The sequence below is a fragment of the Notolabrus celidotus genome, chromosome 16 (assembly GCF_009762535.1).
Source record: "Notolabrus celidotus isolate fNotCel1 chromosome 16, fNotCel1.pri, whole genome shotgun sequence".
NCBI lineage: Eukaryota > Metazoa > Chordata > Actinopteri > Labriformes > Labridae > Notolabrus > Notolabrus celidotus.
Window position 1 is genome coordinate 8,072,325 of NC_048287.1, and position 12,273 is coordinate 8,084,597.

Genomic DNA, 12,273 nt, shown 5'->3' on the forward strand with positions numbered 1-12,273 from the left:
CTTGGTGAGAACGGCTCCATTTTCAGGGTGTGATTGGCAGCTTGGAGGGTTGGGCTTCAACACAGAGGCACTTACTTCAGTATCATTCCAGCCATATTTAGATACCCATCGACTCCACACTCCTGGGATTGAAAACACTCAATGCTAAGGAATACACAAATATTCTACGACTAGTCTGCAAGTGTTTTTCTAGTCTAAAAGCACACACAGATTCTGCTGGCCCAGCAGACTGGCAGGAGGTTATTACATCAAGAAAGGGGGCCGCATTCCCATCTAGTTTAATTTACCAGGACTATGCACTACATCAGCAAAATTCACCGTCTATCATCTAGAAACATCAAATATGAATGTACCGAAGACTGGCTGGACCTTAGACAGCAGAGACGGACCTTGAAAAGAGGGCAGAATCCTGGTGATTATTTAATGAACATATAGCACAGTCCAGACAATCAGTCTCATTATTCTTCTAGTCTTACCCTGCATCACAGTAACCCAAGCCACAACCTTTGCAGTCGCTGTAGAGGGACACAGAATAATTCATTTCACTCTAACATTTCATTCTTCATATGCAGAGATCAGTTCAGACCAAAGATTTTGACATGAGACAAAACCATCTGAGAACACAGCAGAGAAAAGCTGCAGCAGTGAGAGTTAAGTACCATTTCAGTCTGATCAACTCTGACTCCAGGATTTTTGGTGATTTTCTTAAAGTGAACTGTCAGCTGTTACAATCATTTTCTTTTTCTTCATTCATCAAAACATACATCTCTCTTTCTTAAAAGATTATATCAAAAAGAGACATTACAAACCTTCCTCTACAGGAACCAAGGACGGGGGGGGGGGGGGGTTACTCGATCTGTTAACCTCAATATAAATGCAAACATGAACTCAACTGGGATTTGTACCTGAGAGTGACGAGGCGTTGCGAAAGCTGTGATTGGCAGCTGTAGCCAGGTTGTTTTTATAAACAGCAGGCCGCAGTGCATTCCCTCAAATCAGGCCTTGTTGAAGTAAACACTTTGTCTCATTGGACGTGCTTCCTCCCTTGCATATAATGTCTTTGCCAAACATGCTGCACTTTGTTTTTTCTAATCTTCTTTAAGTGAAGCTTAGCCAAACTTCAAACTGCTTGCTGCAGTCTGACATGATCCTCTTCTCACAACTCTGGTGACGTAATGTGCCACAAATGATGCTGCGTTTTGTGGCCACAGCAGGTCCTGGCAAATAACTACAACTTTCTGTTGACTGCAAAACTCTCACTGAGGGTTACCCCTGACAGGTTTATGTCGCTGTTAGGAAATGGAAGCAGAACTGAAATGCACGTGCCTCATCAAACTAACAAATCTCAGGAAATTAAGATACGGTCCAGTTGCTTTTTCATAAAGTAAGGTAATCAGTTTCTGACAAAAAGCTAAAAATCCTGAAGCATTTGCACTATTTATGTTTAATCTTACTTCATGACAGGTTTATGTAGTGCCAGCAGAAGGTAAACCTACCCTTGTCTCAGTGTGCATGCGCAGCTAGCTAATTCAACTAGTGCATGAGTGAGATGACAGAGAGGACAGCGTTTACTTTGTGAAAATATTCCAATTATTTGGAGTTTTTGGGTGAAAGGGACGAGAACATCATTCTGACATGTAAGCTGTGTTTGGAGGACAAGAGCTCTACTACAAATTTGAAGAGGAAGCATCTGCAAGCTAAACATAGCTCTGCAACAATTGTGGTGAGTTCTATTGAGTTGGAGAAAGATGCTGGTGGTGCTACAGCTCAGAAACACAAACGGCTTTCTTTCAGTTCAGCTTAGGGAGGAGAGGAATAATGACAACACGAAGATGCTGCTTCCTGCCAATTGCTGTGCTCTCCCTGCTGGAAAATTACACCTGACACCTGCACCAATTACCAGAGGAGAGTTTTTTGCATTCATGGAGGACAGTAATATGGCTTTGGTGTCTGTATTTAGGTTTTTTGTTATAAGAAAAAATCCATGCACATTAATTGTATCAGGACGTTTACAGTTTTTAAGCACTGAACGAGGTAGCTGGTTCACTAGTTGCATGTTGAAAAAAATGGAGGCTATTTTGCAATGTTTCCATCTGTGCTGAACAATGCCTCTGCACAGTTTGCTGTCAGGTTGTCTCCATTATAACAAGCTGAAAAGATTATGGGCCAACGGCAGTAGAGTCGATGCTCTCTTAGCTCTTAGATGGTAGACGCACAGTATCAGGAGAAGTTGCCAATATGTGTAACGAGTCGGGGGTTTAACATCCAACCTCCACCAGATCCTTGTCCGGTCTGTCTCTGATCTGCTGCAGTCTGGCTCTGTGCTCTCTTGTCCATCAGCACACACCGACTCTATTTTCACAGCGAAGCACGGAGCAGGACCGCCGGAGTCATGTGACCGAGGTTTTTCTGCAGTAAATACTGAATCAGTGATTTTCCGACTCCTCTGCTCATCCATGTTGTCTTTATGGTCCTCTGAAAACCTCTGACCTGTCAACTCCAGGCCTGGCTCCGCTCCTGATGACGGTTTGTTGTTGTAGTTAAGTGAAATTTGATCTGGTGATAACACATAATGTTTTATTCTGAAAATTAACCGGATGTTTTCATTTTCTTTTGGTGCCTGACTTCCTGTCTGCTCCATCTGCTCTGCTGAAATTGATGCGTTGTGCTCCGGCATCCGGGAAAAATAGAAGACTTGTGTATCTGATCTGGAGGGCTCTGGCATGCCAGATCAGTTAATGCAGCTGAAGCACACATTTTAGGCTACATACAGAGCACATAGACAGCAGACCCCTTCTACGCCTGGTGAAGGCTTCACTTTCACAGAGTTGTAGACCAGCTGGCTGCAAGTAGAAGTTTTGATTCTCTGTCACAAATCTTTGGCCTGAACTGTGCTCGAGAGGGTGAGACAGCTGAGATCTACAGCAGAAGAAATGTTTTGACACTTGCACATCTAACATCACTATGGACCAAGAGGTTTTTGAAGGCAGGACCAGGGTTTGGGGGTACGGTTTAGGTTCATTTTGTCATACGACTCCTGCTTAAAGATCCACACAAGTCCCTCTTGGGCATGACCTGATATCTATCTAACCCTACGCCTGCGTCTGATGCTTGAGCTGGACATACCTTCTCCTGCATTGTAGGCAAGGATGGATCGAGCTCTGGTCTGCTTGCCCTCTGTGTTTTTTCCAGAGCAGGTGTGGGAGCACAGAGTCCAGGGGGTCCAGGGGCTCAGGGCACAGTCCTTTGGGCAGGGCACCTCACAGATGGCCGGCATCGGAAGGATGGCATCGCGGCAGAGCTGCCTCTCCACAAAGTCACCTGGATGGACAGAAGCAGAATAATGTCAGTCTGCAGAATTTAGAAACGCTGAAATGGGATTTGTTTGTCAAAAAAAATGTCAAAGATGAAAATAACTCCAAAAAATTAAAAAACAAACACCACAGATACTTTCAAATTAGACACTTTTCCCCCTAACGATCTTAACATTGTGCATCAGTCTGTGTTAGAGTCAGTGTTTGCAAATGTTTTCAAGCACTGCCACATGCATGAATGACACCCTCATGACACTTTTGATGAATTTTAATAAGTTCCATACGTAAAACCACTCAGGAGGACATTAATACTTCAACATACTTTACTGCCACAGTTCATGTTTGCAGATGAGGCAGTTTAAACTGGAGCTAATGGATGTTTGAAAATGTGAACGCTTGCACTTTTTTGAAAAGCCAGAAAAGTCACGTTTGAAGGATTGAAAGTTTTCCTGATAGCTGTGAACTCAGAGAAATGTTTGCAACATATTTGTAACATGTATTAAACCAGATATAAATCATGACAAAGCCTGAACTCTCATTTGAATGTGAGCACTCTAGCAGCTCGTATGTATGTGGGCTCAGAGCTTCAAAAATCTGTGGACCACATCACACCTGTGCTGCCGTCTCTCCACTGGCTTCCACTCCATCACAGGATTAATTTAAAAAAAATGTAGTTGACCTTTAAGACTCTTAATGGATTGGCTTTGCCTTACTTAGTGCTCCAGCTGCAGTATGGACATGAAGAAGTACTGCTGAGGTCAACCAATCAGCTGCACCCGGACTGAAACTTAAACTAACGCCCAACCTGTGGAACAGCTGAACACTCCAAATATGATCTACCCCCCACTGCAGAATGTTTAAAATCATTCTTGATGATTTATCTATTTTATTTGTCATAAAACGTTTTATCCCAACAGATTTGCCTATTTCGTGAATTGTACATTGTTGTTTTTTTGTCATTTCCGGGCTTTATACTATCCCTCTGATTTCTCTTTGGTAGCTTCACGTGATTTATGACTAAAAAAATTTTTTTAATCTCAGACTGTGGTCTTTTAAAACCTTCTTTTTAGCTTTTCAAACATGAACTCTGTCTGCCAAATAAATATTACATCTCAAGGTCTTGGCTTTACATTTTAGAAAAGACACACCCAGATAGATGCTTAGATCTACTGCTGACGCTCAGGTCCTAAATGATCAGATATGACCAGTTGATCTGAGGATGCTCCTGTCTAATGCACCAGCTGATATTTGAGGTGTTATCTGGATTTGTTTTGGAGGGGTGAGAGTGCTAAGTTGCTGATGTGGCCAATATTGATCTTGATCTTTAGGCTGTCCTCACTGCCTCCCCCCCATCTTACTCCGTCCCAGCCCATCCTGTCGCTGAAGGACCATATCTGAGAAAATCTCCTGGTGAAGAGCAGGAAGAATAGTGACCAGAGAGTTGAGTGATATGTCTGAGACCCCGGGGGAAAAAAACAGATCCATTTTCATTAGAGGGACACAACAAGAGATCAATACGAGGCCAGTCAGAAGAAACTCTGAGGGATGCCACATGGCAGTGGGGGGTGGTGATGGGGGCTGTATGGAGCCTTGACAGGGGTAATAGAATGCCTCCTTGTGATGGATTTCAGGAGGAAATCATTAAAGAGTTTGTGTGACACTGGTCTCTCATAGCCTATATCTCATATGGCTTATCTCTGCACTTTGTTTAGAGCTCTAACAGCTCAGGACAAAGGTGCAGCTGATCTCATCATAATTACAAACAAAGGTGAAAAAAAAGTCTTCTTGGTTGTCATTGGTTATTCCACACTAAACCCAATCGGCCAACGTTCTTTACTGAAAAAGTTCTCTTTAAGTATCAAAAAAGATATAAATCAAACATCTGACTACAATTAAGTGTGTCTCTTTATTTTGGCTGAGTGAAAAAAATCATCAGTGCATTGAAATGTATTTTTTTTAACTCAATTCAATATCCTTTCAGACAATCCTAGAATCAATTATTTAAGATGTAATGAAGCCCAACTCTTGTGGGGTCCCTGTGTGTGCTACTGTATTGTGATAACCCTTGAACTGGGACTCCTTCTGACAAAAAAACTGTTGTTAAAACCTGGTTTATACTTCTACTTTGACCCTATGCAGCTGTGGCCTAGGCGGCCATAAAAACCACATACTTGTTTGTGACTCGCAACAATGATCACCGAAATGCTTCAGGGCCGCGTCGTCTCTGATAGTAGAGTCGCCTGTTCCTGGCCCCGCTACATTTTCTGTTTACTTTTTCACAGCGATTCCAAACGTATTATATTAATTTAAAGCTGATACATGTTGCTGTTTATCATACAGCAATGATTACAGGGAAGGATAGAGAGGAGACGTCAGAGGAAATGAAATACACAGCCGATGTAAGGCTGGTGGACGGTGATTCCGGAAGTGCTGTAAATGCAGGAAATACAATGCAGACCAATCACAGGGCTTGTGGTCTGTGTCGATTCAACGCCTAGTTACATTTAGGAGGATGTGCGCATCAGCTACGAACCTAGGCCTCTGCGTAGGTACGGAGCTATGCATACCTAGGGTGTAGACTATGCCGCTGATTTGACAAAGCATATAAACTATAAGTATAAACCAGGATTTAGTCAGTATTGGGTAGTAACTTAAAGTCAGCTCCTACAAATAAAAGCTGTTCATGTTAGACACAATTCAGATTTAGGAATTTGAGCCAACACAAGGCTGAGGCTTTACAACCTGTGGCTAAAGCTAAACATGCAGATTGCTCACAGCTCAATTTTCTGCAAACTGCATCAAGCTCTGTGTGTGCACAAAAGATAACAGAGTGTGTGGAGATCTTCATCTGTAAGGACCTACACCCTGTCAGTGTTGTCTTGAATGAGGGCTTTCAGAAGATAGTACACAGACTGGTACAGCAATAAATCATATCAACATGAAAATACACAACAGAAGTCGCTGTTCCACAGCTATATATGGAGACGAAGGGAGCAGTCGAAGAGTCAGCAGAGTCAGCAGAGTAAGTATCACGTACTGAAATGTTATGAATGATGGGCATTTCTGTCATCTATGCACATTGTTTAATTGAACCATGACCATAGTGTTTACTTAACAGCAAATACCAGATCTTTCTAATGATAATGATAACCACCCTGCACAGTGATTCCCAAACTGGGGGGAGGACCCTTAGGAGGTTTTGACAGTTGTGGGACAATCAGTGAGCTACCTCTCCTGCAGCTGCAGCTACTGTACGAGATGAGCAGGTAAGATGCATTCAAGGAGCAGGCAGGATCACTACCTCAGACAGACTAACATGAAATGTATAACTTCAGGGACATGAAACATTCTCAGTGTGAATGAAAGTCTCATCAAAGAGACTTGTAGCGTAGCAGGAAGGCAGAGTTTCAGAGAGAGCACCTTCCTCTCTACACACTGTTCACAATCACTCTGCTAAACTCACAGATCTGAGCGGCTGAAGAGGAATAACTTCACCCTGAGCTCAGCAAGCAATTGAAGCGATCAAAGAGAGAATTTTCTTTTCCTACATTACAAACAGCAGACAAGTCAAACCGCTGTCTAAACCTCTGCTGATGGAAACGTGGTAGACAGAAGCTGACATCTCCTCTATCCAGTTGTGCACCATACGAGGGAGAGCGGCTGTAACGCAGTCAGAGGTAATGGGGAAGAAAGGCAGACTAAATCCAAGCTGACTGTGTGGAGCCGGCTGCGCTAATCTAATTTACCAATAAGACTGATTCAACAGGGTGCCATGAAAGGAAGCCAGCGTGTCTTCAGCTGAGAGCCTTTCAGACAGAGAGGCGGAGAGACAGACACACAGGAGGATGAGGATGAGGTCACCTTGAGGAGTTTCTCTTTTAATGCTGAGACTGAAACTACTTACCTGGATTTATTCCCCACCCATTTCAGTGGATCTAGATTATGATAGTGCCCCGAGGAAAGGAAGGGCTGATGGACAAAGGACGGAGTGATGGATATGTGAGAGGGATAAATGATGCTATGGAGGGTCTGACATCACTTTATTACCAGGACACACCCCCTCAGTCAGACTGGGAGAAAAGCATGCTGCAGCCAACACGTTAAGCCAGACTAGCATGGAATACTTGATGGTGGAAAAAGCTAAGATGTCACCTCACCCGGCTAAGGCAGAGACAAGTACAACAGTAGAGCTGGGTGGACATCAGACGGGAACTGAACGTCAGTTGGACGCCAGTGAAGTAGAAGTGGAGGTCTGTGCGACCAGTTTGTTCAAGGCGGCTGCATCTATCCTAGGTAGTGACGGTTATATTATTGAAAACATTCGTATCTAAAGGTGCTTTTCGACAGCAGGAACCTTCCCCTTGAACTAGGGACCTTTTGAGGAACTACGTGCATTTCAATAGCAGGAACCAGGGTCCTGCGGCAGTAGCTCAGTCCATAAGGACTTGGCTTGGGAACCAAAGGGTCGCTGGTTTGAGTCCCAGTATGGACGAAGTTTGGCAAGTGGGCTGGTGGCTGGAGAGGTGCTGGTTCACTTGCCTGGGCACTGCTGAGGTGCCCTTGAGCAAGGCACTGAACCCCCAACTACTTGGGGTGTGCTGGTTGATGGCAGCATCCTCACTCTGACATCTCTCCCTAAGCATGTTTACTGCATGTGTGTACATGATTGTTTGTACATACCAAAAACTGTGTGTAGCATGTCCAAAAAAGAGTGAAAAAATTGAATTTCCCCCTTGGGGATTAATAAAGTACCTTTCTTTCTTTCTTTCTAAATATAGTACCTGGGTAGCTGATCTCCTGAGTGTTGATTCAACAAATTATTTTGCATTGCAATAAAGCACAATCACAAGTTTCATCTCCTCAATGCTAACAGGCTAACTGTGGCATCATTTTTGGTGTTTGGCCTTCTTCTCTTTCTTACTGCCCTCTACTGGTCTGGTGGTGTACTGCAACTACTTGTATTGCTTCTCAAAACGTCACTGGCCTGATTTGCATAAACTTCACGGGACTTCAGTCCACTGTGGAAACACAGACAACAATGGGCCTGTGGTTCCTTGAAGAGAAGATCATTTCCTGGAGCTTCCGGTCAAAAAGCACCGAAATAACTTTTGTATGTTAACATAAATGAGCCTTAACATTGTCTGAACTCGCTTGCTTTAGTTGGTGGAACACAAAGATCATCATCAGGTGGTTTGTAACACATGCTGACATAAACTCTACGTGAACACAGAGGGTAAATGATGCATGCTGGGTATTAAAATGATAAGCAGTCAGTACAGTTTAACTTAGATTTCGTCAAAAATTCCAACATTCATGACACAAACTGGCATCCACAAAGCTACACCTCAGTCAGTGCCTTGTACCAGTGGTTTTTCTAAACAGCTTTGATCCATTTTTCTTTCCGTCTTCTGTAAAAACGTTGTAACTTCTTGTTGGATCTTAAATCTTGTACAGGGAATCACACAGCTCTTTCTCATTTTATCATGACTGCTTTGTGTTTCTGCAGCATTCAGGCTGAACACTAATACAGTACCAGCTCTATGCAACTCAATGGGTGTAACTGCATTGACTCGTACCTAAAACATGATGTCGCATGCATAGCAACCATGGGGCACAATGTCTTTATACACTCCATACTGATGCTATATAAAGAAATGGCACAGCTTTCAGCAATCAGAGCATGAGATTGTAACGCAGCCACAGAGAATGAACAGGTATGTGAGAGGTAGACTGAGGGAGACTGATCTTTGGTCTACAAGATCGAATCAGTTCATCCTTGAGTCCAAGAGGATTTTTGACTTTGCCCATCTCTGCATATTATAGACAATCAAAAATGTAACTCTTTTAAACCGATAATTAGTTAACAAAAACGTAAACTTCGATAACAGTTAATCTATTAGATGTGTTAGAAAACTACATAACATTAACGTTCATTTTAAAACATGTTAAAAGTACAACGAACCCCACGCAGCAACAGAAGGCAACTAACTAACTAACTAGCTAACTAACAAACTAACTAAATAACCAACAAACTAACTAAAGGTAAAATATCTGAAGCGGTTTCCACATAATAAAACATGATAATGGTATCTGTAAAATAATGGCATTCCATTAAGAAGTCACAATGTACTTGTACTCAAACTTTAAACTTTGACCTTTCCCCAGAATATAAAACCTCTAATTGATCCTAGCTTAAGTATCACTGGCTTCATCTTTAACACTCAGCATTTGGTTTGTTTGTCTCATCAAAAAGACGACGAGAAAGTAACATTTTGTCCAACAAGACTGCACTGTTCAGCTTCCAATGAGGGAGCTTGAGTCGTTTTAAACATTAAAAATGTTAAAAATATCAAAAAGCGTCTACGGCAAGGTTTATTTATCCCACTGTGTTATAATAAGTTATAAATCAAGGGCAGTTTTCTTTTCATATTTCAGGGTATAGAGACTGAAGATGATTAGCTGTACTGTAGTGAAAAAGTCAGGGAGATGTTAATTTCTGCTGCTGTAACAACAGGGAGCAGTGCAGTCTGTGAATGGGGACTTTGATTATGAGCATAATGTGGAACACCCCCGTCTCCCCCCCTCTCTCTTTCTCTCTCTGGTTCTCCCCTGGGCCCTCATTAGCAGCTACTGTGTTGTGGTTCAGAAATCTACCCATAACTGCCATTTCCCTACACACACATGCTAGAACACACTGACACACAGTTTTGGTAGGAGAAAAGAAAGGCGATTGGAGGAAATTACCATATTTAGGTCGTTATTAACTCATACATAGAAAGTGAGTTCCTTTATTTTCCTCAAACTTATTGTTTGAACAGAGATGTCATTAAAATCTGACTGTTAATAGGAACAACTAAGAACTTTTATTTTGAAGTTACCATGTTGTTTCTCTGGAGTCAGAAGTGGCTATTTTTTTAATAATATGGTTGAGCCAAGCAGCAACCTCCATTTATAAATAATGAAGCCATGTGGAAGTGCAAAAAACTGCAGTCCCATGAGTGTCCACTTGAGGCTGGCTGCGAAAGCCAAGACATCTCCATGAGGTCCTGCATTTCCCATGAGGAAGAAGAAGAAGTGACACTTGCAAAATTGTGTATTTGTTGTGGAATCAAATGAATGAATACAGATCTTCTTTTTAATCCTACTTTTCTTTGTTAAGACAACTTTTATCAGGATGCAGAGGGATGAGGTCATGTATTAATTTGGAGCTACGCCAGATTATTAACTGTCACGAAACAACGACTAAATTTTGTAAACTAGCTTACAAAGTCGAGCAGGCATTACCCGTCACAGCCCTGGTGTTATGATGTGAGTTTTACTGTCCCGATATATGTCTGAATAACGTAAACATAGAACAGTGAAGCATTCACACGCTGGGATAGAGAGGGGAGGTGTGCTCTCCCCACCTCAGGCTGTGCCCTTTCATGTAGGCACGAGGAAGGGCAGGGAGCTCCCAGAACAGATCTATACCATCAAATATAAGTTAATGCTTTAAATAAATGTTTACAAGAGTAATCCTGGCTGAAATCCAGTTTATAGCCATTTAGCTCTTGTAGCTAGCAAAGCCCTTGTTGTAGAGTTTCTCCGTCTAAAACAATACTTCTACAGAAAATGTAAGTCTGTTTGCTAATCCTTATCAATGAATCTGGCACCAGTTACTGTTTATATTTGTGGTTACCTTGTTTTTGTATCCTGGTCATCATTTCCTGCCTTCTTTTGTAGGTCTCATTTTATGTTTCATGTCTTGTTTTACTTTATTTTGTCACACTCTAGGTTTGAGCATCCCTGTGTTGTTTTTCAGTTTTAATTTCCTGACGTATTTCCAGTCATTACCCTTGTGTTCTTGTATTCCTTGTGTGTGTATTTTCACTCATGTTTCTTAGTTAAGTCTTTAGTGTTTCCTGTTTGATTTTGGAGTTCCCTCTCCCAGTGTGTCTGATCTTTCTGCCTATCTCTTTCCCTCCCTTGTGTTTGTGTGCACTTCCCTCATTAGTTCTACTTGTGTCTTGTGTTCACACCTGCTGCTCATTACCCTTTGTCTTTAGTTTCTCTGTGCTTCTTGTGGGTCTACATTTTTCTTCACCCTGCTTCCATCACTATCCTTGGTGACTTTTGATTCTTTCACTAGTGTTTGTTGGATTTTGAGTTGGTGGACTTTTTGATTCTAGGCTTGAGTAAGTGTTGTTCTGCAATTGGGTCCTCGCCTTTGTGTTATTTTGAAACTTGACAGGATCTTTTACAAATTGCCCAAGTTGTTCTGCTCTTGTTTGTATTTACCATGAAATATTGGAGAGCAAAACACACAAATAGGGTTTTGAGGCATGCCAGCAGTAACTGCTGCTGAACAAGACAGCAAATGGACATGCATGCAGCTGTACACACGTGAAGCCATATAGATTATCAAGACTTAATGCAAAAACCATACAACAGTCTCTGATAACAAACAAGTCCAAGTCCTTCTCTACATCTTCAGAGTCCTAATGCAGTCATTGCTCTAGTCAAGTTGAATCCAATCCTGCATTCATGTGCTCCTCAGATAAAGATCTGGAGTTGTTTTTCCAACTTTGGTGTTCACAGGCTTTCAATTCAGAAAGTCTGGTTTATTGTTACCTGACTTTTCAATCAAGTTTTAAGGCTAATACATGATAAAATATAGTTTTAGTTAAGGCCCAGACTTTTTATTAAGGGTTAAATACAAAACTAATGCAATTAATATGTTTTCAAGGTCACTCTATATGGACAACAACTTAAGGTGATACCATCTTACAAGTTATATTTGAGCAAGAATTTGATGTACAATACTTGAATTGTTAACATAAACAAAAAATTATTTGCTCACCACGTTGATGACGAATACTAACGTCAAGTTTCGAAAGGCAGTCATCAAATACCTTCCTGAGTTTGAGCAGGCATTTGTGTCCATTTTCCAAATCCAATAATTTTTCCGATGTTTACAGCA

The 12,273-nt window shown here is 41.8% G+C and overlaps 1 protein-coding gene across 1 annotated transcript in view; it reads right to left on the reverse strand.

The window, feature by feature from the left end:
• The window catches only part of thsd7aa (thrombospondin, type I, domain containing 7Aa), a 184,857-nt gene that overhangs the window by 56,498 nt on the left and 116,086 nt on the right, over positions 1 to 12,273 (reverse strand). The window contains exon 7 of the mRNA XM_034704208.1: positions 3,127 to 3,321. Coding sequence (XP_034560099.1) covers positions 3,127 to 3,321 — 195 coding nt within the window. The remainder of the gene's footprint in view (positions 1 to 3,126; positions 3,322 to 12,273) is intronic.